This window comes from Diceros bicornis, chromosome 4 (assembly GCF_020826845.1).
Source record: "Diceros bicornis minor isolate mBicDic1 chromosome 4, mDicBic1.mat.cur, whole genome shotgun sequence".
NCBI lineage: Eukaryota > Metazoa > Chordata > Mammalia > Perissodactyla > Rhinocerotidae > Diceros > Diceros bicornis.
In genome coordinates, this window is record NC_080743.1 from 4,583,551 (window position 1) to 4,609,158 (window position 25,608).

Consider the following 25,608-nt stretch of genomic DNA (forward strand, 5'->3'; position numbering starts at 1 on the left):
ATCGGGGGCGGGGCTCTGTGAGATGGGGTGGAGTTATGACTGAGCGGGGGCGGGGCTATGCTAGACAGGTGGGGGGTTATGTCCCAGCAGCAGGGGCGGGGCTCTGCGAGATGGGGGCGGGCTCGGGATGGCAGGGGCGGGGCTCTGCCTGGAGTGGGCGGCGGGATCGGGACCGGCAGGGGCGGGCTCTGCGGGGCGGGCGGCTGGCCCCGCGGTGGCTCCGGGTCTGGGCCGGGCAGGAAGCCGGAAGCGCCGCGGCCCAGCTGAGCGACATGGCGGGCGTTAAAGGTACCTCCGCGGCCCCCGCCCCTCGTGCTGCGGCGGGGTCCCCCCGCCCCGGGCCACACCGGGAGCAGCGCTTCCGGCGCGTGCGCGGGGTCGGCTCCCCCAGACTCGCCGGGCTTCCCGCCTGCCGGGTGGGGGTGCGCTCGCCCGCTCCCTTCGCCCCGCGGGGCGCGGGTGGAGGGCGTGTGGGGGACCTCAGCCCCTTGTTTCAAGCCCACTGGCCTTCACGCCCTGCCCGGCCCCCCGGGACCCTGCAGGCGGAGGCCTGGCCGGAGCGGGCCCTCCTGGGAGCCGGGGGCCAGCCTCGAGCATCACCTCCCGACTCCTCCTCGCTTCCTCGAGCGTCCCCCGCCGCCGCTGCCCGGTTTTTGACCAGGTTTCCACTTCCTGACGTGTCCACGCTAACGGCTCTCCTCCCTTTTCCTGCCGCTCCGCAGTTTCCATTTCTTCCCGGGAGCCATTGTCTCCACTGTCCCCGGCGTCGGGGAGCCTAGTCCTCTTGCTCCGATGAGTTTTCCACTTGGGCGGAGTGACTGCAGGCGGGTGTCCCAACGGAAAGCGCCCAGAGATGCTGTTCTCGTAACTGTGGAGAGTAGATTAGGTGGAATCTTATCGCTACTTTCTTCAGTGTTTATTCCTCTGTGGACGGACGAAAAAGTAGGGTTTGTGCAGTATGTGCTTTTGAACGGCAGTTGACAAAAAGGGGTCCCACGAACCCCGCTTCCCTTATCTGTGAGCCTTCAGAGGAATGGGGGATGGGAGAGGTTATGAGAAGGCTTCCTGTTATGTTGGTAGGAAACCATTAGATTTCTAATCTTTTGAGTATAGGAGCATAACTTGTTTCTATGTTGGAGTTCCTATCCTTTTTGAAATTTGTACCCAAAGATCTTCCCTGCCCGGGTAATCAACATCTGCTATAAACATGTATACAGTGTACTTGCACGCGTGTGTGTGTTCACTATGAAATTTATGAGTGTGTGAGCTGTTAGCAGGAGACACATTTTATCATTATTTCTGGCTGACTTGTCTATTCGATGTCAGTTTAGTAAACATGGTTTACTTGGACACTGTCCAGTGTGAAATATATCTGTTTGAGGCCACTGCAGAAGACAGATGACAAGTAGTATCTCAGAACTGCACTGTGTTTAGTCATGCCCAGAAACTGTCGAATAATAATAATGTTTATGTGTGAATGTGTTAGAAATTGTAAGGTAGTAAAAAGGAAGAGAGACTATGAAATGGAAAAGGACTAAAGGAAGGAAGCATTTTGCAGATAATTCAGTTCAACTTTTGTTAAGAGACTACTGTATGACTGAGACTTGGGGTAAAAAGATAAATGAGAAGTTACTGTTGGATGACAAGAGCTGGAAATAATTATATTACTGTTTAAGTGTCTAAGGTGTGCTCAGATACAGTGGGAGCACAAAGATGGTGTTGTGGCTTGAATTGTGTCCTCCAAATAGATATAAGTTCTAACTCCCCAGTACCTGTCAATGTGACCTTATCTGGAAATAGGGTCTTTGCAGATGTAATCAAGTTAAGATGATGTTGGATTAGAGGGGGCCCTAGCCCCATGACTAGTGTCCTTATAAGAAAAGGGAAGGAGGGACATGGAGACATATAGGGAGAACACCATATGAAGAGGGAGGCAGAAAGTGTGATGCATCTGAAAGCCAAGGAGCACCAACGATTGCCGACAACCACCAGGAGTTAGGAAGAGGCAGGAAGGATTCTTCCCTAGAGCCTTCAGAGGAAGCATGGCTCTGCTGACTTCTTGATTTCAGAGGTCAAGCCTCAGAACTGTGAGAAAATAAATTTCTGTTGTTCTAAGCCTCGAAGTTCGTGGTATGTTGTTTATGAGCCCTAGGTAACTAATACAGACGGGAGTACTTAACCCTGCTCCAGGGAGGAAGAGGACTGTTTTCACAGAAGAGGCGATCCTTCAGTGGAATCTAGAAGGATCAATAAGGCTTCACTTGGCAAAGAATGGGGTGAGGGCGGAGTTTATTCCGAGTGGAGAAAACAACACGTGATGTAGGGCAGGGGGCATGAAAGAGCACCCCTTGTTCTCTCCAGGAGCTTCAGCTCTGTTAGTAAGATGAGAACTTAGTGGGAGAGTGGTGAGGGCTGAAGCTGGAAGGCAGTTGGGGGTCAGGCCACGGTGCCAGAACAACTCGTAGGCTGTGAAAGCAACTGTGAAGGGGTGACGCCAGCCTTATGTATTTGAGAGCTCACTGTCTGCGGTGTGGAAGAGGGATTGGAAGAGTCACCATGGGAGGTGGGCACGAGATGCTAAGGGACTGTGCTAGGGCAGCAGCAGAGGGTGCCAGAGAAGAGGGTGGGTGTCTTAGTCCTTTAGGGCTCTATAAATGGGGGTGCTTAAATGGCCATTTATTTCTGAGTTCTGGAGGTTGGGAAGTCCAAGGTCAAGGTCCCAGCAGATTCGATGTCTGGTGAGAGCTGCTTCCTGGTTCACAGAGGGCCGTCTTGCTGTGTCCTCCCGTGATGGAAGGGATGAGATGGCTCTCCGGGGCCTTTTTTATAAGGGCACTAATCCCGTTCTTGAGGGCCTCAAGAACCTCCCAAAGGCCCCACCTCCTAATACCATCACATTGGGGATTAGGATTTAACATGAATTTTGGGGGGACACAAACTTTCAGCGTGAGAAATCACGTTTAAAGAGGTTCAGCTTCTACCCAAAGTCACACAACCAGGCGATGGCAGAGTTAACATTTGAACCCATGTTGGTGACTCAGAGCTCAAGATTTTTTAACAACTCTGATATTCTTTGTCTCCCACGCGGCAGCGCAGCGTGACAAGGACAGATATGTTCCTCCCCCGTCGGAGATTAGTGTCCAACAGATGCCGGGAATAAATATTTTATTCAGTGGGTACTAGTTGAGAATCATTTTCTATGAAGATGGGAAAGCAATCTTCAAATACGTGAAGTCCTGTGGTTTGGGAGGCAAAAATGACCCAAGGGTGTACATTACAGGAGGTAATTTTGCAGATAATTTAAGGAAAGAGGGTTTTCAGCATTTACAAACTGTCGGAATGAAATGGACTGCCTCGGGCAGTAGTGAGTGTCCCTTCACTGGAGTTGTGCAGACTGGCTGGCTGGCCTCTTGTGACAAATAAGGAGGGAATTCATACATCAGGTAGGGGTTAGGTACTGGAAATGCTGGAGACCTTTCTCTACCTAATGACTTCAATGCGGCGGACGTGCACAGTGATTTGCTAGTCAAATGTAACATCACCTAATGGAATAAGTAAATCACTACATTTGCTTAATTTGGGACCTTTTATTTTTTCAATTAAAATTTTTTATTGAGATAGAATTCATATACCATAAAATTCACCTTTTTAAAGTGTAAAATTCTGTAGTTTTTGTATATTCACAAGGTTGTGCAACCATCACTACTATCTAATTCCAGAACATTTCATTGCCCCTAAAAGAAACTCTGTACCCGTTAGGAGTCACCCCCCATTCCTCCCCTCCTCCCCCAGCCCCTGGCAGCCCCTGGTCTGGCCCTGTAACTCCTGGTTTTATTTTTCACAGCTCTTGTGGCGTTATCCTTCAGTGGGGCTATTGGGCTGACTTTTCTTATGCTGGGATGTGCCTTGGAGGATTATGGGTAAGTTATCACTTCAGAAAGAACTGTTCTTTGTGTGTCTTTGTCACTACTGGTGTGGGCCTCAGCAAGTTTGGCCAGTTGAGCACCAAGCTCTAACCAATGAGTCAGTGAAGCCCAAATTATGAACCCAGTCCTTTCGTAGGTCAGGTGTATCTGTGCGAGGAAGAGCTGTTTTTAAAATTCATGTATTCATTTAATGAACAATTCTTGAGCACCAGCTCTGGACCAGCTGGGGATACAGGAAAGAAGAGACACGGTCCTGTCCTCGAGGAGCCTGCAGTTCTACTCGTGAGCGAGAGGCCAGCAGACGGTCCCGTCCGTGAGCTGCAGCTCTAGCAGAGATGCGTGCAGGGGACAGGGAGGGCTCCGGGAGCGTGCGCCTGACGTTCCCTGCGAGAGGCTGGGAGGGCTGCTTGGAAGCGGTCATCTTTAAGCCGAGACCTGGTGGATAACTAAGAGTTTATCGGGCTGAGGGGTCAGGGAGGGCATTCCAGGCAGAGGGAACATTCAACAAATTTCTTTATTCCACAGCTGTTGGATGAGGGCTTACCGTGTGCCAGCCACCGTTATGAGAAGTGGGGATTAAGAGATAAGAACACAAAGGTCCTGCTCTCTCAGAGTCTGGATTTCAGTGGGGGAGACAGACAATAAACAGGTTAAAGATGTACATTCTATCAGAGGTAGAAGTGTTGTGAAGAACAAAGAAGAAAGGGCACAGAGGCTGGGGCGAGGGTGGTCAGGGAAGGCCTCTCTGGAGGGTGACGTGAGCAGAAACGTAAAGCAAATAAGGAAGCGGGTCACAGGTCATACAGATATCTGGGCAAAGAGGACTTGAGGCAGTGGGAAGGCCATATGCTGAGGCCCAGAGACAGAAGACCACGTGTGGTTCTTTATGGCAGAGCATGAATTGTAGTCGGGACGGGCGACAGAAGGCTTGGTCAGGGGTGTCGAGTCAGTCCTTAGGACTCTCTGTACCCGAGAAGGGGTTAGATTTTATCCATCAGGCAGTGGGAGCTGGGAAGGTACTCTGAGAACAGGTTTGGAGGGTGGGGGGTTTATGTTAAAAAAAGGTCAATGTTAAAAAAAAAATCTGAGGCTAGATGGGAAGGTGCTGAGACTGCAGTCAGGAAGACTAGTAGGGACTACTACCATTAATCAAGCACATTTAGGGCTGTGGAGGACGAGTGGGAAGGAAGGCGAGAGATCTAGGCGGCGAACCAACGGGTTTTGTTCATCGTCGTCAGAGTTCAACAAGGGGAGAGGGAGGTCCTGGATGTGTCCCAGGTGATTGGCTTGAGCAGCTGGAGAGAAGATGATGTGACTGACTTAGACCAGCTGGGGCTAGTTGTCATGAGATTGATGAGTTCAAATCTGTCAGCCCAGTCCTGGCCGACCATCACAGAAATCGTTTGAACACAAGAGGGATCCAGTATAAGCAATGACTTGAATTTGTCCAGAGCTGTCACAGCTGTTACTGTAGTCTAGCTTTTGGGATGTAAGTTGTTATCCTCATTTCTAGTTGGGAAACCAGAGCCCAGCGTGGTTAAAGACGTAGCCCGAATTGGAACTTGTGTTCTGACTCTCTTGACCAGGGGTTTTTCCATTATTCCACAACCAACTCTAAATCCAGATGTTTTCATTCTCTCTGATCCACTGTACCTCGTAAGGTAAAATAATGTCCCTTAGTGCTACTACAAAGAGTTAATTTTATATCCTAATCGTCGTGACCTAGGAATATCATCTACATCAGAAGTTAGCAGACTGGTCCACGGACCGAATATGACCTGCTGCCTGTTTTTCTAATTACAGTTTTCTGGGAACGCAGGCATGCCTGTTTGTTTATGTGTTATCTTTGGCTACTTTTGTACTATACTGGCAGAGTTGAGTAGTTAAGACAGAGACCTTATGGCTTGCAAAACCTAAAATATTTACTATTGACCCCTTACAGAAAAGGTTTGCCAAGCCCTGGCCTACGAGTCTACTCACTAGTATATATTTAATATTTAAATTTTGTATATAAACAAGATTGCTTCTACATTAACAGGTCTCTTAGTTGAATATTGATGGCTTACTGTGAATGGGAACATAGTTTCTTAGATTGTTTTTCAGAAAACTGTTACTGTGTTTTAGGAAGAAAATTGAGACCTCTTGGCTGTGGGCATGCCGGGTGACAGCAGGGTCTATTCCAGACCTCTCCTCTCTGTATCTCAGTTTCCTCACTGGTAAAATAAGGGCTTTGAACTAGAGAATCTCTAAAAGCCCCTTCCAACAATAGTGGTTGGTGTTTCTTGAAACACGCTATAATCGCTCTGGTTTAAAATTCAGCGTCCAAACTCAGTGTTTCCGTCCTGAGTCCTCTTGACGAAGGACACTTCCCCGTCTTGCTTTTTGGTTACCCTCCTGCCCTCTAGATCTGTGGCTGAAATGGGAAGCTCTCATTGCAGTGTGCTTCACCCCAGCTCCTGCTCCGAGGTGCTGGCTCTCTGGTGGATCTGTGTTGTTGTGGTGATACATATTATTGTGATGGGTATATATAAAAATGAGTAGACTATGGTTTTTTTTTTTCCTCAGGGAATGAAGCATAATAAATGTCTAACTGATGGGGAAGAATATTTTTGGAGTATTTATAGAGCAAATGTAATTGGAAAGCAGATGGCGATTTTTAATCTATGCAAAACATTGACATTTGAGAAGAAAATCGCTTTTTGTGCATACAGTATTATTGTGATCTCTTATAATAAACGTTAGGGTGTTTCTAAAGTTTTTACTAACAAGCATATTTCTTTTCATGCCTTTCAAACTTAAAATCCATATATTGTTTTGTTCATTCAGTAAATATGAATGGAGCACGTCATTCTGGGTCCTGGAGATAAATGGTGATTGATCAAGACAGATCAGATCCCTGTTCTCGTAAACAAAATGTCCAATGGGAATAAGTGCTGTGCGGAAAGTTAGAGGCTGCTGTGCTCAGGGTGACTGCAGGTGTTTCAAGTGGACCTCAGGGAAGCCACTTTAGGAGGAGACCTCTCCGTTCTGATTGCGTGATGAGAAGGAGCCAGCCAGCCAGAAGGTCCTGGAGGAGCATTCCGTGCAGAGGGCATGGCACGTGCAAAGGCCCTCAGCAGGGAAGGGCTCAGAGTGTTTAAGGAACAGAAAGAAGGCCTGGGTGGCTGCGGATGAAGCAGATGAGGGGAAGATGGGACAAAATGAAAGGAAGAAGTTGACCAGATCATTAAGACGTTGTAGGCCAGGGCAAGGGATCTGGGTTTTATTCTCAGCCATTGATAAGTTTCCAGCAAGCTGACACTCCAGAGATCTTTATGGAATTATCATGTGCAGGGCGCTTACTACGTTTTATAGGGATAGCAAGCAAAGATGACTAAGTTAAGATTCTGTCCTTTAAGAAATTACTGTCAGTAATAACAGAAAACAGTAAAGATTCTAGATTATACATTGTGTGATTGTTTCTTAACACAGTATAAGCTATCTACATATTAATGGACTAGTAATTTTTTTTTTTTGAAGTTGCATGTTAACTTGTAGAATTTTATTCAATGGAATGCAAATCATATCTGTCCAGTGGAACAAGATCACTCCAGTTTCGTATGTAATCCAGCAATCTTAACATTCTTTTATTAAATTACCTATAAATACCTAACTCCTCAAATGCTCTTTTAACCAATTTTAATATCTTACTGGTTCCCTCATTTTTTTTTTTTTAATTTTTTGTTTATTGCAGTAACATTGGTTTATAACATTGTAAAAATTTCAGGTGTACATCATTATACTCTATTTCTGCATAGATTACATCATGTTCACCACCAAAATACTAATTACAACCCATCACCACACACATGTACCGAATTATCCCTTTCACCCTCCTCCCTCCCCCCTTCCCCTCTGGTAACCACCAATCCAATCTCTGTCCCTATGTGTTTGTTTATTTTTGTTATTATGTACTACTTAATGAAGGAAATCATACGGTATTTGACCTTCTCCCTCTGACTTATTTCACTTTGCATTATACCCTCAATGTCCATCCATGTTGTCACAAATGGCTGGATTTCATCGTTTCTTATGGCTGAGTAGTACTCCATTGTGTATATATACCACAGCTTCTTTATCCATTCGTCCCTTGATGGGCACTTAGGTTGCTTCCAAGTCTTGGCTATTGTGAATAACGCTGCAATGAACACAGGGGTGCATGTACCTTTACAAATTGGTGTTTTCAAGTTCTTTGGATAAATACCCAACAGTGGAATAGCTGGATCATATGGTAGTTCTATCCTTGATTTTTTGAGGAATCTCCATACTGTTTTCCATAGTGGCTGCACCAGTTTGCACTCCCACCAGCAGTGTATGAGAGTTCCTTTCTCTCCACATCCTCTCCAACACATGTCGTTTCCTGTCTTGTTAATTATAGCCATTCTGACGGGCGTGAGGTGATATCTCATTGTAGTTTTGATTTGCATTTCCCTGATAGTGATTTTGAACATCTTTTCACGTGCCTGTTGGCCATCTGTATATCTTCTTTGGAGAAGTGTCTGTTCAGGTCTTTTGCCCATTTTTTAATTGGGTTGGTAGTTTTTTTGTTGTTGAGATGCATGAGTTCTTTATATATTTTGGAGATTGAGCCCTTATCAGATGTATGGTTTGCAAATATCTTCTCCCAATTGTTAGGTTGTCTTTTCGTTTTGTTGATGGTTTCCTTTGCTGTGCAGAAGCTTTTTAGTTTGATGTAGTCCCATTTGTTTATTTTTTCTATTGTTTCTCTTGCCCGGTCAGACATGGTGTTTGAAAAGATGTTGCTAAGACCGATGTCGAAGAGCGTACTGCCTATGTTTTCTTCTAGAAGTTTCACAGTTTCAGGTCTTACATTCAAGTCTTTAATCCATTTGGAGTTAATTTTTGTGTATGGTGTAAGGTAAGGGTCTACTTTCATTTTTTTGCATGTGACTATCCAGTTTTCCCAACACCATTTGTTGAAGAGACTTTCTTTTCCCCATTGTATGTTCTTGGCTCCTTTGTCAAAGATTAGCTGTCCATAGATGTGTGGGTTTATTTCTGGGCTTTCGATTCTATTCCATTGATCTGTGTGTCTGTTTTTCTGCCAGTACCATACTGTTTTGGTTACTATAGCTTTGTAGTATATTTTGAAATCAGGGAGTGTGATGGACTAGTAATTTTTAATTATCATTACTTCTTATCTGTTACTGGTAGAAATCGGCTTATGTACTAATATTCTCAATTGATTAAATAATTTTTGGCCTAGACTTTTAAAATAATATTACTTTGAGGCAGTGGTATGTCTTTAGTTTAAAATGTAACTGTCACTTTCCTTTTGGGCTTTCTCCTGGGTCCACCGACAGTGTGTACTGGCCCTTGTTCGTCCTGATCTTCCACGCCATCTGTCCCATCCCCCACTTCATTGCCAGAAGACTATCGGATGACTCGGATGCAACCAGCAGTGCCTGTCGGGAACTGGCTTACTTCTTCACGACTGGAATTGTTGTGTCTGCCTTCGGGCTTCCTGTTATTCTTGCTCGTGTGGCTGTGGTAAGTTTTGTTTTCTCTTGTTTTGCCCAGTTGTCGCTGAGTTTACTTCAAAGGCCCATGTCAAGAGCCTCAATTTCATTCCCATTGCTTAGATGTAATACTCAAAGCCAGATGTATTTTTAGTTTCTCTGGTCCCCCATTTTCAATCTACCTGTCAGTATGTTGACCATGTTTTCAGAATGCTTTCTTTGTTTCTCTTACGACTTTTAGCCAGACCAAGTGATTTCTTGCTTTTTCTACTTTAAGCTATTCTCTGGAATTGTTCTTAAATCCTTGCCTCTTATCTTGGGGCAATCCACAGAGACTATAATAGCAATACTTTTCCAGATGAATACCATATCAAATTCTTCTCTTGCAAATAGGATCATGGACACAATTCTCAACTCAGTGCAGTAGGCATAAATTGAGGGACAACTATGTAGTTACTAGAAGATATAGGGAATACGATGACATCTTCACATCCAATATAAAATTTTTTTTTGGCTCCAAAACACACCTTGTGGGTATAATTCGTTCAATTTTTTGTCGTTCACTGTTTCATACTATTTGCTTTTGTTCCCAACTACATACTGTTTCAATTTAGTGAAACTCTTATTTGTGGCATTGAATATCAGATATGCAAAGTCTTATTTCTTCATTCAGTAAATATCTTTGGAACATCTGCTATTTGTAAGACACTAGGAATAAGAGCCAGATGCTGTCTGTGTTCCCAGAGCACAGAGACTAGCCTGATGGGTAGTGTGCTGTAAGTAGATTATGATAGTTGAAATGTGATCAGAACGCCATAGGAGCAGCAAGAAGAGAGAAGTTACACCTGGCATTCAATGTGGGCCTCTAAGGATGAATCGGGTTTTGAATAAAGTAAGGAAGGCTGTTGCATGGAATGGCACCCAAGTGTGAAAATGTAACCTGTGGAAGAAAGAACAATATGATGGAGCAAACGGGGTGGTTGAGATGAGGCTAGGAAGGCTGCTGAAGCCTGATTGGGAAGAGTCTTGAACGCCATGCCAGATTGAACTCCATCTGGATGATGGAGAAGCACTGAAGGTTTTTGAATGCCAGATTGTCATGACCTTATTCTTCTTGTGCCTTATACTAGTACTTCTTAAGTTTTGCTGTAAAGATTTCTACTTCTGCCTTTCAATCCTGCATCACGTTTTACGGAGAAACTCATTGATGTTTTCTACTGGTAAAATTAGAACAAAAAATGCCCACTAGAGGGTACTGTCATCCCCGGCAGTGCCTCTGGACAACCATCTGCCAAGCTGGAAAGCTGCTTTCATTTGCATGCAGATTATTATTTAGAGTCTTGTCTTGCTTAGAAAAGAAACAAACCAATTCATTTTTCTCCAATTCCTATTTTCATGAAAGAAGGCAATGCCTGCAGAACTTTCGGTACCCAATATTGTAATTGGTCTGTTCATAATCTTGCTACATGTATTTTACTTAAGGCAATCATTGACTATTGAAAACAAGTAGAGAAATATGTCTAATGGGGAAAATGTTAACGATGATACTGAACAAGCATCACAAAGTACTTAGACTAATGACTAAATAGCTCACTGTCCTCCGCCCGTTACGTTATTAAGCCTTTTAGCAGTTTTATGTAGTATTTCATTGGATGTTTCTAATGCAGAAAATAACAGAGATTTGCAAAGAGTACAGTGTGAAGAAAGTAAAGATTTAATCCTCTTTTCTTGTGTTTCAGATCAAATGGGGAGCCTGTGGCCTCGTGCTGGCAGGCAATGCCGTCATTTTCCTGACGATTCTAGGTTTTTTCCTTGTCTTCGGAAGAGGAGATGATTTTAGCTGGGAGCAGTGGTAGGACTTTGTTCTGATAAAATGCATTTAATTTCTTAGAATTCATACTATGTGTCTATGTGCACATGCGGCCTTTACTATGACATTTAGTATGCTGGTTTTTTATACCTTTATATCACGTTCACTTTAAGGAAGACTACGTGAGAAAAAGATTAGTTTTATTCTCATAGTCTGCAAATAGACCTCTCCCTCGACTCAAGGTGAATTCTGTTATTTGTTTGGCTGTTCGTATGGTCACGGTGCCCTCAGAAAGTACGTGAGCACAGTCTGGTAGCCAGCTACTCCCTTACACAGCGCACCTGCACCTCTTGCCTGGGGCTGGGCTTGGGAGGTAGGTGACACAGGAGCAGGTCTCAGTTCTGCTCAGGACTTCCAAGATTTTTTGTGGCCCAGCAAGAGAGATGTGGCTCCCTGTTTGTGCTGTAGAGTCTTGCTTCTCATCCTGTGGCCCATAGACCAAGAGCATCGGCATCTCCTAGGGGCTCATTAGAAATGCAGAATCGGAGGCCCCACCCTGGACCCAGTGCATTTTGTTGAGATCCCAAATGAATCGTATGCACATTAAAGTTTGGGAAGTGCTGTCATAGAGGAGTAGGCATCACGCCCAGCTTGTCTTCCCCTTGGCTGAACCACTTAACCTCTCTGAGCGTTAGCTGCTCATTTGTAAAAATGGTTTTACCTGCCCTCCTGTTGAGGCCTGCTTCAGACTCTCTTTGGTGGAATGTCCAAACCTATAATATATAGGCTGTTCCACAGGTTTGTGAAGCGTTCTCAGTAGGGAACAGCTATGCCTTCTGAAAGGCAGTGGCTGTTTTCACGGTTCTGGGGGACAGAATAACCCACCAGGATGCAGAGAGGGTAGGCGGGGCTGAGACCAGTCCTACTTTAGCAGATGAGGAAGACTAGATGGGTAATACTGTTTCATTTCCCTTTATAATCTCACCCCCCCAGGCCCCCCCCCGTTCTGATTTGCCCTCCCTTCATCCACTTCATCGTGGCTCTGGCTTCTTTCTACATACACATGGGAGCCAAGTAAGCAAGCAGAGAGTGAGCTGCTTAATTTTCTTTAGATGTTGGTGGACTTACTGTCTTTCATGTCCTATAGGACTTCATATATAAATATATAACACTTTATGCCACTTTTAAATGAATCTTTGGGAATGCATGTCATGGTGGATCCTGTAATCACAGTTTTTCTAGCTCAATGTTTTGTCTAAGACCTTTTAAAAAAGGGAAATATGGGAAATAGAACCACTTGATCAGAATATAAGCAATGATTTTAAACCATTGTTAATGTGTGATAACTAACATAGATTCAAAACACTGAAGCCTTGATGTTTGTAATCTGTGTAATTAGCACCCCTTCATATTCTGAAATGATGCTGGGACCTGGAGAAGATACCTAAAAGGATAATGTGCAAAGTTATATTTTGGCCTTGTGCATGATTTTATGTTTTCAGTGTTCTGTGTACGTGTAGAATTGTTCAAGTTGTTATTACCAATATTTATATAGAAAAATTATATAGGCACTATAATTTTAACCAGCAGTTTTAGTAACACTTGCACTTATTGTAGTGTAATAAATTTCACTTTTAACACAAAAGAAAAGTTTAATTTTAAAAGTCTTTATTCTGATGTAGCCTTGCTTAAAAGATAACAAAAAAGTGAGAATTTCTTAGTGTTCCAAAATGGACAGTTTTGAGCAAAAATCTGTCCTGCAATAGAATAATAGCAATAAGTTTTTAAGATACTGTTTTGAATGTCTTGTTGACTTGTAATAGCTTTTATTTTCCTAAGATGGAAATAGTGTTTAATTTACACTACCTTTTGCAAAAGTGTCTTTGTTGCTTATACACATTTCAAATAACGAAGGTAGTCTTAATGTGTAGCCTTAGAGCATTGCCTCTTGATTGTATTTCTAGAACGATATGAAATATGCATATAGAATATTTGTAGCTATTCCCTAATAATTGAATGGATTGTTGAACTGATAGATTATTGGGTTTGCTATGTGTCTGAAAACAGAGACGTTTATTCTGCAGCACCTGAGTATCATTTAAGTCATAAATGTGAACAGGAAGTATTGCCATATATGAAAGTATTACAATGTAAAAATTTCATCTTAATGACACAACGTTGGGCATTGTTTTTTCCTTATAAAAGGTTCATTTTTTTTCCTATATACCGTAGAATATATTTCGAAGATTCAGAGCACATTGATTACATTCTAAAACTGAGACTACACATGAATTGCCCACAAGAAAGTGATCTTATGAAGGGATTCTCTATCATATTTCAAACAGCAGGCTCACAAGTGGACTTTGAAACACTTTTCTCCACAATGTTAGGAGTTGGTGGTTGAGTTCCCAGGCCAAGCCTGCTCAGGCAGGCTAAATCCTAAAGTGGCCAACCTGTAAAAGGTACCTGCCTGAGTTTTGGGTCTTGGAAACAGGGTGGTGTGAACAGTTTGGAGGAAGGAAAGTGTGCATTTCCACCTCTTTTCCTAGAAAGAAGGTCTTACTTCAGTTTTTGCAGGCCTGTCCATCTGCTCGTGCCCTGAGGGTCCAGGTACACTCCTGTGAGGTTTGCTGGCCTCCTCTCCTGACTTGGGGCCTTCTGCCAGCCTGCGCCACCTCCTGAGGGTCTTCAGATTCCAAAATCACCCACCTTTCTACTCCTACCAGTAGTTTTCTTAGTAGAGCTGATATCATGTGGTGTTAAGAAAGCAGTCTGATGGAACTCCCCCCTGGAAAGAATGAATGGCCTGTGATCTTCTTCCCCGCACCTGAGCCCCTCATCAATACCTGCATCCTGTGCTCACCACACGGTGCCGCAGCTGCGTGTTTACGGGGGCATCCTCGCGACCCAAGGACTCAGTCACGGAACATGGCACTGTTTCAAAGTAAAGTGCAAAAAGCATTCCAGCAGCTTATGAAAGGATAATAATATTCTGGGACAGAATCTCACCCCTTCCTCAGGGTGAGTTCTTAGCTGATCCAACTTGACATAGCTATTTCTTTTCCTCCACTTACAAAACCACAGATTTTTCTTACAGTCCTCAAGAAATCTTTACCTCTGAGATATCCCCTTGATGAAGACTCTTCTAAAGGCTGAAATGTTTCCTCAAGTTAATAACATTCCTTATGCTCTCAGGGAAATGCTTAGATATCACAAAAATGTGCCTTTTCAAAGTCTGCAAAACTCAGATTTTGCACCATAATTTAACCAAAATATTTATGAGGATGCCAGCATTTTTCAAGCATAGTAATTAGTTCACAACGGGAAATATTTCTGTAGATGAATCTAAGTTGTGCATTTTAATTTTCTTTTTTCCATTCTGTTTCATGAAGTACCCTATTTGCAAAAATCCCGGTGCATTATAGCTCATGAGTTATAGTCTGCTTTCCAGTGGCTGTGCTCCTGGAGGAGAGCAGTGGTCTGTGTGACCCCAAATGTGATGTGGAAGATCTCCAAGACTGCTTAGGAATGCATTATACGTGTATGATGAGGATGCTTACTTCTTAAATAAAACTTGTCATTTATACTTTCACAAGGACTTCTATGTGCATTATTAAACTACAACATTCATATTTTACTTTGGGACGCATTATGTTTGGAAAGGGGACGAGCAGATTTATTTTCCCACTGTTTTTTTTTGGGTAATCATAATGTGAATCTGACTCATTCTGAGCCTATACTTATCATAGGTGGAGAGCAGCAGTCCAGGAATGTGTGTCACTCGAGGAATCCAGTCCCCAGTTACAGCTGTGCTGCGGCTAACACGCCTGGGGGTGCAGGTGAGTGTGCGGCATGGTGAATCAAGAACTAGAAAAGGGAGAAAGACTCAATACTTTAAAAAAGGGCTGTACATATTCTGAAGAGTCTTTCTGTGCACTAGAGAAAAGAATGTGCTGATGTAAAATACAGCATAAGGAATAATGTGTCCTCCTTATGCACAAAGCATTTGGGGACAATTGGGTGTCTTACAGGTGGGTTTAGGCAGCTAGATCATAAAGAAACCGAGCTAATTATTTCTTTGTGTTGCCCAACTAAATGTAAAGTTAAATTTGTAATAGAAATTTGATAATACCAACATAACTAAAATGCCTGTAAGAAAACACAGCTCCCAAGGAAACCTCTCTGGTCCACGCATTTTCATTTAGAAAGCACGCTGGATGCGTTGAGACTCCCCGTCTGGGGCTGGGAAGAGGTCTGTCTGGAGAGATCATGCACCTGATATTTCAACATAGCATCTCTTGTTTTGAGACTTTTAAAAAATACCTATTTGGGGTTTTTTGGTTTTTTTTTGTTAGCTAAATGTGAATAATAAGGTCTTGTCCAGTAATTATAGTCGGGGCGTTATTTTCTTTGTGCTTCCTAAAGTGGCTCTGAAAAATTTCCGTTTATGTTATCAGCCAAGTTTCATCTTCTTTTTCTTTTTTTTTTTTTTGCAAAAGTAGAAAACAAATGCCTTTTTGAAGAAAAAAAGAACTAAAGTTGGTGAAGAATTTAAATTTCAAGCCATTCCCCACATTTTTAAGAAGTGTAACTTTATAGAAAATAAATTTCAATTTCTTTTAATTTCTCTGTAGTCCCAGGCATAGTGCAGAATTAATAGGTGACCATTGTGAAACAGTTATTCGTCTTCAGTACTGGGCACCTAGGCGAAGTGGTCTTAATCTTCAGATTGCTCGCCTGGAGGAGAGCACAGCTGGAGACTTTGCATAGTGTCTTTTCACTGTTGATTATCTCCATCAAAATTGGATGATTATAGCTGTTTCACACATTTCCTAGTTAATTATTAGATATTGTTAAATCAAAAGTTGTACATGAGCTCTAAACACACGTCTTAAGCTGGTGCTTGATTTATTCACGATCCCACACTTAGTATTTGCTGCGAGTCTCACAGCGGTACCTAAACCGATGCACGACAGCCTGTCCCAGCGGTGTGCTTCAGACGCCCCGTCATCTACTTGCTTTGCTGGTGCATGTGTTTCCTGTTATGGTGGCTCGTGTCACCCTGAGACCATCTAGCCAGAGGCTCTGAAACAGAGGGTCCCCACCAAACACTTGCCCAACATTTATCGCGTCTTTTCCTATAGCTTACCAATAAGGAGAAGTTGAAGATCGTGGGCCAGATACACGGGCAGTTTGAAGATGAGACTTTTCTGACCTAAAACATCAGTGAGAGAAGAATGCAAGGTGTCTCATAAATGAGGGCTAATTAATGGCGTTAATACACTTCCCACAAATTTAATTTGAAGTTTAGTTAATAGGAAATTATGTTTACCATACTTTAAGGAGTACACTTTTCATTTTTTCAACAAAAACCTTTCCCACTCTGTATCTACCCTCACTGACTTGGTCTCATGCTGCCTTCATGGCTCTGAATACCTTTTGTAGGCCGCTGTCTCACACACTTCGTCTCCAGCCCAGACTTCTCTAAACCCCAGATTGTCTGACTGCCAGCAGCCTCGCCACCTGGATGCCTACAGGCCTCTCCCACTCAGCGTGTCTTGAGTCTAACTCCTGCACTCCCCGTCACCCCGTTTCTCAGAACAAGACTGGGCGTTTCAGAACTCCTCATTATCGTACATTCACATGCAGTCCTGCAGGAGATCTTGTTGCTTCTTCCCGCAAAATGTATCCAGAATCAAAACTCTTCTCCCACCTCGCTGCTACCACTGTAGTTCAAGACTGTCGTATCTCACCTGGGTTGTCGCACGAGCCTCCTGACTGGTCTCCCTGCTTTTGCCCTTTGTCCTTCAGACTAGTCTCAACATAGCGGCCAGAGTGGGCCTGTGGAATGTAAATCAGACCAGGTCTCACCTGTGCTCCGGTGGCTTCCCATCTCACTTCAATAATAAAGAGACAAATAACCCAGTTGAAAAAGGGACAAAGGCTCTGAATAGGCTCATTTCCAAAGATGTCCAAGGGGCCAATAAGCACATGAAAAGATGCTCAACATCCTTAGGCATCAGGGAAACGTGAACCAAAACCACTATGAGATATCGCTTCACACACATCCTAGGATGGCTAGAATAAAAAGACACAATAACAAGTGTTGACAAGGATATGGAAACATTGGCGCCCTCGTCAATTGCTGGTGGGAATATAAAATGATGTAATCACTATAGAAAGCTTTGGCAATTCCACAAAATATTAAACCTTGAGTTACTATGGCTCAGCACTTCCATTGCTTGAATATACCCAAGAGAAATGAAAATTTCCATCACACAAAAACTTGTAAATGAAACGTTCATAGCAGCAATATTCATAATAGACAAAAAGTGGAAACAATTCAGATGTCTAATCAACTGATAAGTGTGGTGCAAACTTATCGTGGGTGATGAAACTGTTCTAACTTGATTGTGGTGGTGTTAGCACAACTCTGTGACTGTACTAAAAACCACTGAAATATATGCTTAGTGATTTTATGGCATGTTGAAATATATCTCAATAAATCTGCAAAATATAATGAATGAATGCATGAATTCTCTTTGTCTGAATTACAAAAAAAGTATATCAGTTATTCCCAGGCCTTGTAGGAAAATACCTCCAGTAATCTAGCCAATACCAAAATGATTCAAATTATGAGGAAGTTTTAATTTACCTGCATTGTCATTTTTCTAGATTTTGTTATATTTGTCTTATTTCTCAGATTTTTTAAATTTGAAAATTTAAAATTTATTAAAAAACGCTTCTTTTTTTTTTGTAAGGAAGACCCCAAAATTGTGTCAGGCTCCACAAGATCTAACACTGCCCCTAGCCATGACGGTGATCAAAACAGACAAAAAGACTTGCCATATAAAGCTTATATTTCAGTGGGACAATAAAAATAAAAACTAGATAAAAAATAAAATACATGATACGACAGATGCCAGGGGGAAAAATACTGTAGGGAGGGGGTAACTAGTGTGTGGGGTGACTGGAGAGAGGGTGGCCCTGTGGGTCTCACTGAGAGACCATCTGAGTTCAGTGAAGTTTCTCACCCAAGAGAGGTGACAAAGAGAGCTGTGTGGATTTCTGAGGGAAGAGGCAATCTTTGAGCACATCCATAATTAGTTATTTAAGATGATTTTCTAGAACAGCAAATTTGGGTCGAAGGGCACAGTCGTCCCCCCTTATCCTTGGGGGGATTCCAAGACCCCAGGGGATACCGGAAACCACAGACAATACCGAACCCCTATATATACTACATTTTTTCCTATACAGACATTCCTATGATGAATCTTAATTTATAAATGAGGCACAGTAAGAGGTTAACAACAATAACTAATAATAAAATAGAACAATTATAACAATATACTATAGTAAAAGTTACCATAGATCTTAGCAACCTCAGCATACGATGGTTTTTCTTTCTTTATTAAGTCAAGAACTTTCACCTTTTCAATTAAAGGAAGCACTTTTTGGCCTCTCTGGCATGTCTGCATTGCCAGCATCACTGCTCTTGTGCTGCAGGGCCACTATTAGGTAAAATAAGGGTGACTTGAACACGAGCACTGCGACACGGAGACAGTCGATCTGATGACAGAGACGGCTACTAAGTGACTGACTGCAGGTAGCATGCACAGCGTGGATGTAGCATGCACAGCGTGGATCTGCCATACGAAGAGAAGATTCACGTCCCCGTCGGGACAGAGCGGGACAGCGTGAGATTTCATCACACTACTCTGAACGGTGTGCAATTTAAAATTTGTGAATTGTTTATTTCTGGAATAAACCAACCTCGTTGTTATTTTAAACTGAACAAATGTTTAAAAACTAATAATATTGAATTCTTTCTCACACTGTTTTTTTGGCACCATTTATCTCTTTTGTGAATTGGCCACATTGCTTTTAGGGCTTTTACGTTTTTTATTGATTTGTAAGAATTCTTTACATCTTAAGATTCTAAACATTGTCTTTCTTATATTTTGCAAATATATATTTTTTATCAGATAATAGACTAGTAAAGGTAGTCCTGTGATTTTAAACTTTGTTTATATAATTTCTCTACCTACAGAATTTTCTCTTTTTGTAGTGAAATGTTAATATTTTCACTAGAAATCCAAACTCGTATGTATTTCTACAAAGGTCTTCTCTATTCCAAAGAAGGAAAATACATTCTCCTCTAGCATTTATAGGTATATTAAAAACACTTTAATTCACCTAGAATTTACTTTGGTAAATGCTATTAGGCAAGAATATTTCTCCTGATATCTTTAGCCGGGTTTCTCAGCTGGTTAATAAATTGTTTAAATAATTTGTTTAATTTCAAATATCACCTTTAACATATAGTAAAAGTTCATATCCACCTAGTTTATTTCTGGATTTTTCTCTTCTGTTCTTTTTGATTTGTGTGTTCTTGAACTGGTACCACATTTTAAAACGTGTAGCTTCATAATATGCTTTTAAATTTGGTAGAATAAGTCTGCACTGATTTTTCTTCTTTTTTTCATTAAAAAAATATTCCAACCAGCTTTGGCATTTATAGCTTGAGAAATAAAAAGTATAAACAAAATAGCTCTTAATCTAGGCAATGAAGTGATGTGCTGGCCGGGACTCTGGCCAGGTGATGGTCATTGATGAAGAAGAGACGGGTGAGCTGGAGAGCAGGGACAGTGGCCCTCACGGGTGGATGAGGCAACAGCTGGCACCCGGATTTTAGCGACTGTTAACTCTGAGGACTAATCAAGGCAATGTCGGGAAAGATTTTTTGTTTTCTCTCTCTCCTTTGTTTTTCTGTACTTCATATATTTTTTTGTTGTCTGAAATTATCCTCGTGTAGGTTGGAAACTGCTGAAAACAGTCAATTCTAACAGACTTTTTAATTCTAAGCCAAACCAGTCAGATTACAAACTCCTGTATTTGTGATGACCCAGGTGATTATCAGGGGCTCAAAGCGTTTACAGACCTGTTGAGTCTCCTGTATTTCTGGGCAGCGTTAGCAATCAGAAGGATTTAATTTCCCGTGTTTTATTATCAGGTGAAATTGATTTTGGTTTGGATTTCTTCATTTGGATTGAGACATGTCTTAATCATGACAAATAGAGCTTGCACACAGTAGGAACTCCAAATATAAAATGGCAATTTAATTGATATTCGGTTTCTTAAAGAAGGGTTAGTGTAGTGAGATTAAACAGCTTCAGCTAAAAATAGGTTTATTTTGTTTAAAGAGATTGGATTGTGACCTGTATTTTAACCTCTGCTTTTCAGTCCTTGGCAATTGAGACACCATCTTTCAAGGTGTCTTTAATTAATTTTCAGGTTTGCCTCTTTCAACCCAGTGAGCAATTCTCAACTCTTCCTTTGCATCTTGTTTGTGCTTGACACAACTCTTAGCAACATGGGAATAAATAGTGTCTGAGTTGATAACCGAATTAAATCAACTCACAAGTAGACTGACATATATTATATATATGCTTTGTTTTGCTTTTTTATTTAAAAAAAAAAACCAGCTTTATTGAGACATAATTCACATACCATACAATTCACCCATTTAAAGTGTATATGCACTGAGTTGTGCAGCCCTCATTGCAATCAACTTTAGAACATTTCCATCACTCCAAAAGAAATTCTGTACCCTATAGCAGTCACTCATTCCCACCCCCCCCCCCCCCACTCTCCCAGCCCTAAGAAAACACTAATCTGCTTTCTGTCTTTATGGATTTTCCTGTTCTGAACATTTCATATAAATGGAATCATACAGTATATCCTCTTTTGTGACTGATTGCTTGCACTTGGCATAATGTTTTCTTTCTTTTTATTTTTAAAATTCATTTGTTTTTGACAAATAAAAGTTGTATACATTTAAGGTGTACAACATGATGTTTTGATATATGTATGCATTATGAAATGATTACCACAATCAGGCTAATTAACATACCCATCACCACCCATCCTTAACCATTTTGTCTGTGTGATGAGAGCACTTGAGGCCTAGTCTCAGCGAATTTCAAGTATACAACACAGTATTATTAACTCTGGTCACCGTGCTGTACCTTAGGTCTCCAGAACTTGTTTGTCTTATAACTGAAGGCTTGTACCCTCTGAACAGCATCTCCCCATTTCTCCCACCTCCCCTAGGGGCCCCCCCAGCCCAGTCCCTGGTAACCACCATTCTACTCTCTGTTTCCATGAGTTTGACCTTTTTTTTTTTTAGATTCCATATATGTATAAATGATTCCACACAGTATTTGTCTTTCTCTGTCTGGCTTATTTCACTTATATAATGTCCTCCAGGTTCATCCATGTTGTTGTAAATGGCAGGATTTCCTTCTTTCTCCTGGCTGAATAATATTCCATAGTATATACATATACCACATCTTATCCATTCCTCTTGTCAATGAACACTTAAGTTGTTTCCATATATTAGCTATTGTGAATAATGCTGCAATGAACATGGGTGTACAGCTATCTCTTTGAGATATTGATTTTATTTCCTTTGGATATATACCCAGGAGTGGGATTGCTGGATTGTATGATAATTCAAGATACTGTTTTCCATAATGGCTGTACCATTTTACATTCTCACTAACAACATATAAGGGTTCCCTTTTCTCCATATCCTCACCAACATTTGATATCTTTTGTCTTTTTGATAAAAGCCATTCTAACAGGTGTGAGGTGATATCTTGTGGTTTTGATTTGCAGTTCCCTGATGATTAGTGATGTCAAGCACCTTTTCATGTACCTGTTGGCCATCTGTATGTCTTTGGAAAAATGTCTATTCAGGTACTTTGCCCATTTTTAATTGGATTATTTGCCTTTTGGCTATTGAGTTGTGTGAGTTCTTTATATATTTTGGATATTAACCCCTTATTTTGGATATAACCCCTTGTTTTCTCCCATTCTGTAAGTTGCCTTTTTAATTTATTGATTGTTTTCTCTGCCATTCACAAGCTCTTTGGTTTAATGTAGTCCCACTATTTAGTTTTTGTTGTCCGTGCTTTTGGTGTCTTATCCAAGAAATCACTGCCAAGACCAACGTCGAGGATATTTTCCCTATTTTTTTCTTCTAGGGGTTTTATGGTTTCAGGTCTTAAATTTAAGTCTTTGATGCATTTTGAGTTAAATTTCATGAGTGGTGTAAGAAGGGGTCTAATTTCTTGTGCTGTCTCATTGATATTTAAAAATACATATTCCCTTACTGTCAGCACTGTTTTAAAAACAGAATGCTTGGATTCATTCCTGATAAACTGTGAAAAGTTTCTCCCACAATTTCTTTTCTTTCTCTTCTCCACTGTTCTATTCAGGTTAGCCTCTGGATCTATGTCTTCCTGATCAATGAGTCAGAAAAGTGATTCTACTGTCCCAAGGTAGTCCTGTGCAGAAATTTGGGGACAATGATCTCAGGTGATGGTTAATTTTGTGTGTCAACCTGACTGGCCACGAGGTGCTCAGATATTTGGTTAAACATTATTCTGGGTGTGTCTGTGAGGGTATTTCTGGATGAGATTAGCGTGAGAACCAGTAGAACGAGCAAAGCAGATGGCCTTCCCCAGCGTGGGTGGGCCTCGTCCAATCTGTTGGAGGTCTGAATAGAACAAAAAAGGCTGAGGGAGGGAGAATTCACTCTGTCTTCGAGCTCAGACATTGATCTTCTCCTGCCTTGAGACTTGGCCTTGGACTGGAACTCCATCAGCTTTCCTGTTCTCAGACTTCCTGCTCTTTTGCATCTCTAGTTTGCTGACTACAAATTTTGAGACTTCTCAGCCTCCATAGTCACATCAGCTAATTCCTTATAATAAATCTCTTTATATCTATATCCTACTGGGTCTGTTTCTCTGGAGAACCTAAACTAATACATCTGATTTTCTTATTTTTCTTATATCACCTTAACTTCAACTCTATGCCTCCCATCAAATTGGACTGATGGGAAATTCAGCTCCAGTTTTCTTGGAGTTGAAATAGGACAGCACAGAGAATCCAGGAGAGAGCAAGTTCTCTACCTCCTGGTCATTGATCCTCATCCATCATGAGTCACTGTTGAGACACTCATTGCCTCTGATTACATTATCTCTTTAGGACCAGTGGTTTCTGCACCTTTGGGGCCACCATTGGCGCAAGGTCATCTCTGATGAGGCTTAAAGCCATAAAGCTCCTTTCCATTTCAGATCTTGCCACCTTCCCAGAGTGCTGTCAGGAAATAGGGCATGGGTCCTTGTTGCTTATGAGATGCTCAGATATATATTCCTGAATGGACTGAATTCAATATTGTTAAGATGTCAGTTCTCCCCAAACTGATCTATAGATTCAGTAAAATCCCCATTAAAATCCCAGCAAGATTTTTAGGAGAAATTAATATATTACCTGATTTCTAGACTTATATTATAAAGTTATATATTAGTTAAGACAATGGACACTCATACGGATCAATGGAACAGTATCAAGTGTTCAGAAATAAACCACACATATATGGTCAAATTATGTTTGATTAAAAAAATTCTAGGGCTGGCCTGGTGGTGTAGTGGTTAAGTTCGTGCACTCGGCTTCGGTGGCCCAGGGTTTGCAAGTTCAGATCCTGGTCGCGGACCTACACACCGCTCATCAAACCATGCTGTGGTGGCGTCCCGTATACAAAATAAAGGAAGATGGGAGCAGATGTCAGCTCAGGGCTAATCTTCCTCAGCAAAAAGAGGAAGATTGGCAACGGATGTTAGCTCATGGCAGTCTTCCTCTCACACACACACACACACACACACACACACACACACTCTCTCTCTCTCGAAGCTGAGGAGATAGAGCAGTGAACGAGACCAATTCTTTGCCCTCATGGAGCTTACCTTCAAATGAGTGAGACAAACAATTAATTTTTAAAAGTAAATATTTGAGTAATAAAATTGGACAATGGCGAATGCTATGAAGAAATACATCAGGATAAAGGTGTAGAGAATGACTTGCAGGAAGGGCTGCTTAAATGGGGTGATAGAGATGATTGTGAGCAGAGATGTGAAGAATGAGAAGGAACGAACAGGATGGGACCTATTTTTAGGGTAAAATTCTGTGGGTTTGTTGTTGTTGTTGTTTATTTATTCTTTCAATAAGTTTTTGTTGAGGACCAACTATGTGCCAGATATTATTCTAGGTGCTGGAGAGACAGCAGTGAATAAAATAGACAAAACTCTCACCCCCATGCAGCTTACTTTTTTGTAGGGACACAAGTAATAAACTATATAAATAAGTAAAATGTATGGTATGTTAGTAGAAATGCTAAGGCAAAAAAATAAGGAAAGGAAGGAATAGGGGATGTGTGTGAGTGTGTGTGGGTGTGGGTGGTTGAAGGTGGTTTCCATTTAAGATACAGTGGTCAGGAAAGGCTGACTTAGAAGACGACATTTGAAGGAAGTGAAGGAAGACTTATGTAATCACGGGGGTGGCAGTGAGGGAAAGATGATCCAAGGAGAGGAACGAGCAGGTGCAAAGGTCCTGAGTTGGGGCACACCCATTGGCTGGCAAGGAGCACTAGGGAGAGGCGAGGGAGATAAGATAGTGTGTAGGGGTTAGACAGAACCTAGGGGGCCGTATGGTCGTTGTGAGGACTTCGACTTGTTCAGAGATGAGAAGCCACTGGAGGGATCTGAGCAGCAGTAGCATGATATAACTTAGCTGTCAATGGGATTCCTCTGACTGTGTTTTAATTAAAACTATTTTATAAAGAAAGAGAGGAAAAACAGTTTTGCTTTTCCAAATTAACTGTGTTTGTCTTTGAAAGAAGGAAAAAAGAGACCAACAAACCACAGAAAACATAAATAAATGCGTTTTGTTCAATGACGGTGAATCACAGGCACAGAATCAGTTCTGTCCGCAGCGCTCAGGAAATGGCTTGGTCCCTAATTAATCATTCCACGTTCCACTCTGTGGAGATAAATTTAGCCGGCGGTAGGTGGAATGAGATGAGTTCTCATGAGAACATGTTTTCAATGAAATTGGCAAAGAATGCTGTGCAAAACCAAAATAACCCAAACTATGTGCTAATAGTGTTGCGTTTGGTGTGCCACCCCTCCAGCAGTGACCGCACGGGTTGCCTGTCCCTGGGGCAGGAGGGCTGGAGAGGTTGACATTTGATGGAGCAGGAGGGCAGGGAGAGCGAGGCGGGGGAGGCAGGAGAGCCCGAGGCCTGCAGACGCCTCGGTGCCGCCGCCCCCTCGTGGCGATTCTGGGAGCCGCCTTCCGTGTGATGGAGACATTGGCTGTCAGGGCTCACACGCGGTTGCGTTTCCACGACGTGTTAATAAAAGGAAAGGGATTTCTGAGTGTTAGCCCTTGGGCTGCATTCAATTCATTCATTTAATGAACAGGGGGAAGTTGCTATTTTAATGGCCAG

At 42.0% G+C, this 25,608-nt stretch overlaps 1 protein-coding gene across 7 annotated transcripts in view; it reads left to right on the forward strand.

The window, feature by feature from the left end:
- Positions 1-207: 207 nt before the first annotated feature.
- LEPROT (leptin receptor overlapping transcript) overlaps positions 208-25,608 on the forward strand; it is an 86,355-nt gene continuing 60,954 nt past the window's right edge. For 2 of the 7 annotated variants that reach the window (XM_058538237.1, XM_058538236.1), the window contains exons 1-5: positions 3,847-3,920; positions 8,706-8,844; positions 9,290-9,476; positions 11,185-11,297; positions 15,005-15,094. In XM_058538237.1, coding sequence (XP_058394220.1) covers positions 3,917-3,920; positions 8,706-8,844; positions 9,290-9,476; positions 11,185-11,297; positions 15,005-15,077 — 516 coding nt within the window. In that variant the 5' untranslated portion in view covers positions 3,847-3,916 and the 3' untranslated portion in view covers positions 15,078-15,094. Of the gene's footprint in view, positions 289-3,844; positions 3,921-8,705; positions 8,845-9,289; positions 9,477-11,184; positions 13,514-15,004; positions 15,095-16,399; positions 18,195-25,608 lie in introns of those variants that run through there. The other 5 variants (XM_058538238.1, XM_058538234.1, XM_058538235.1 and 2 more) reach the window with 5 other exon arrangements.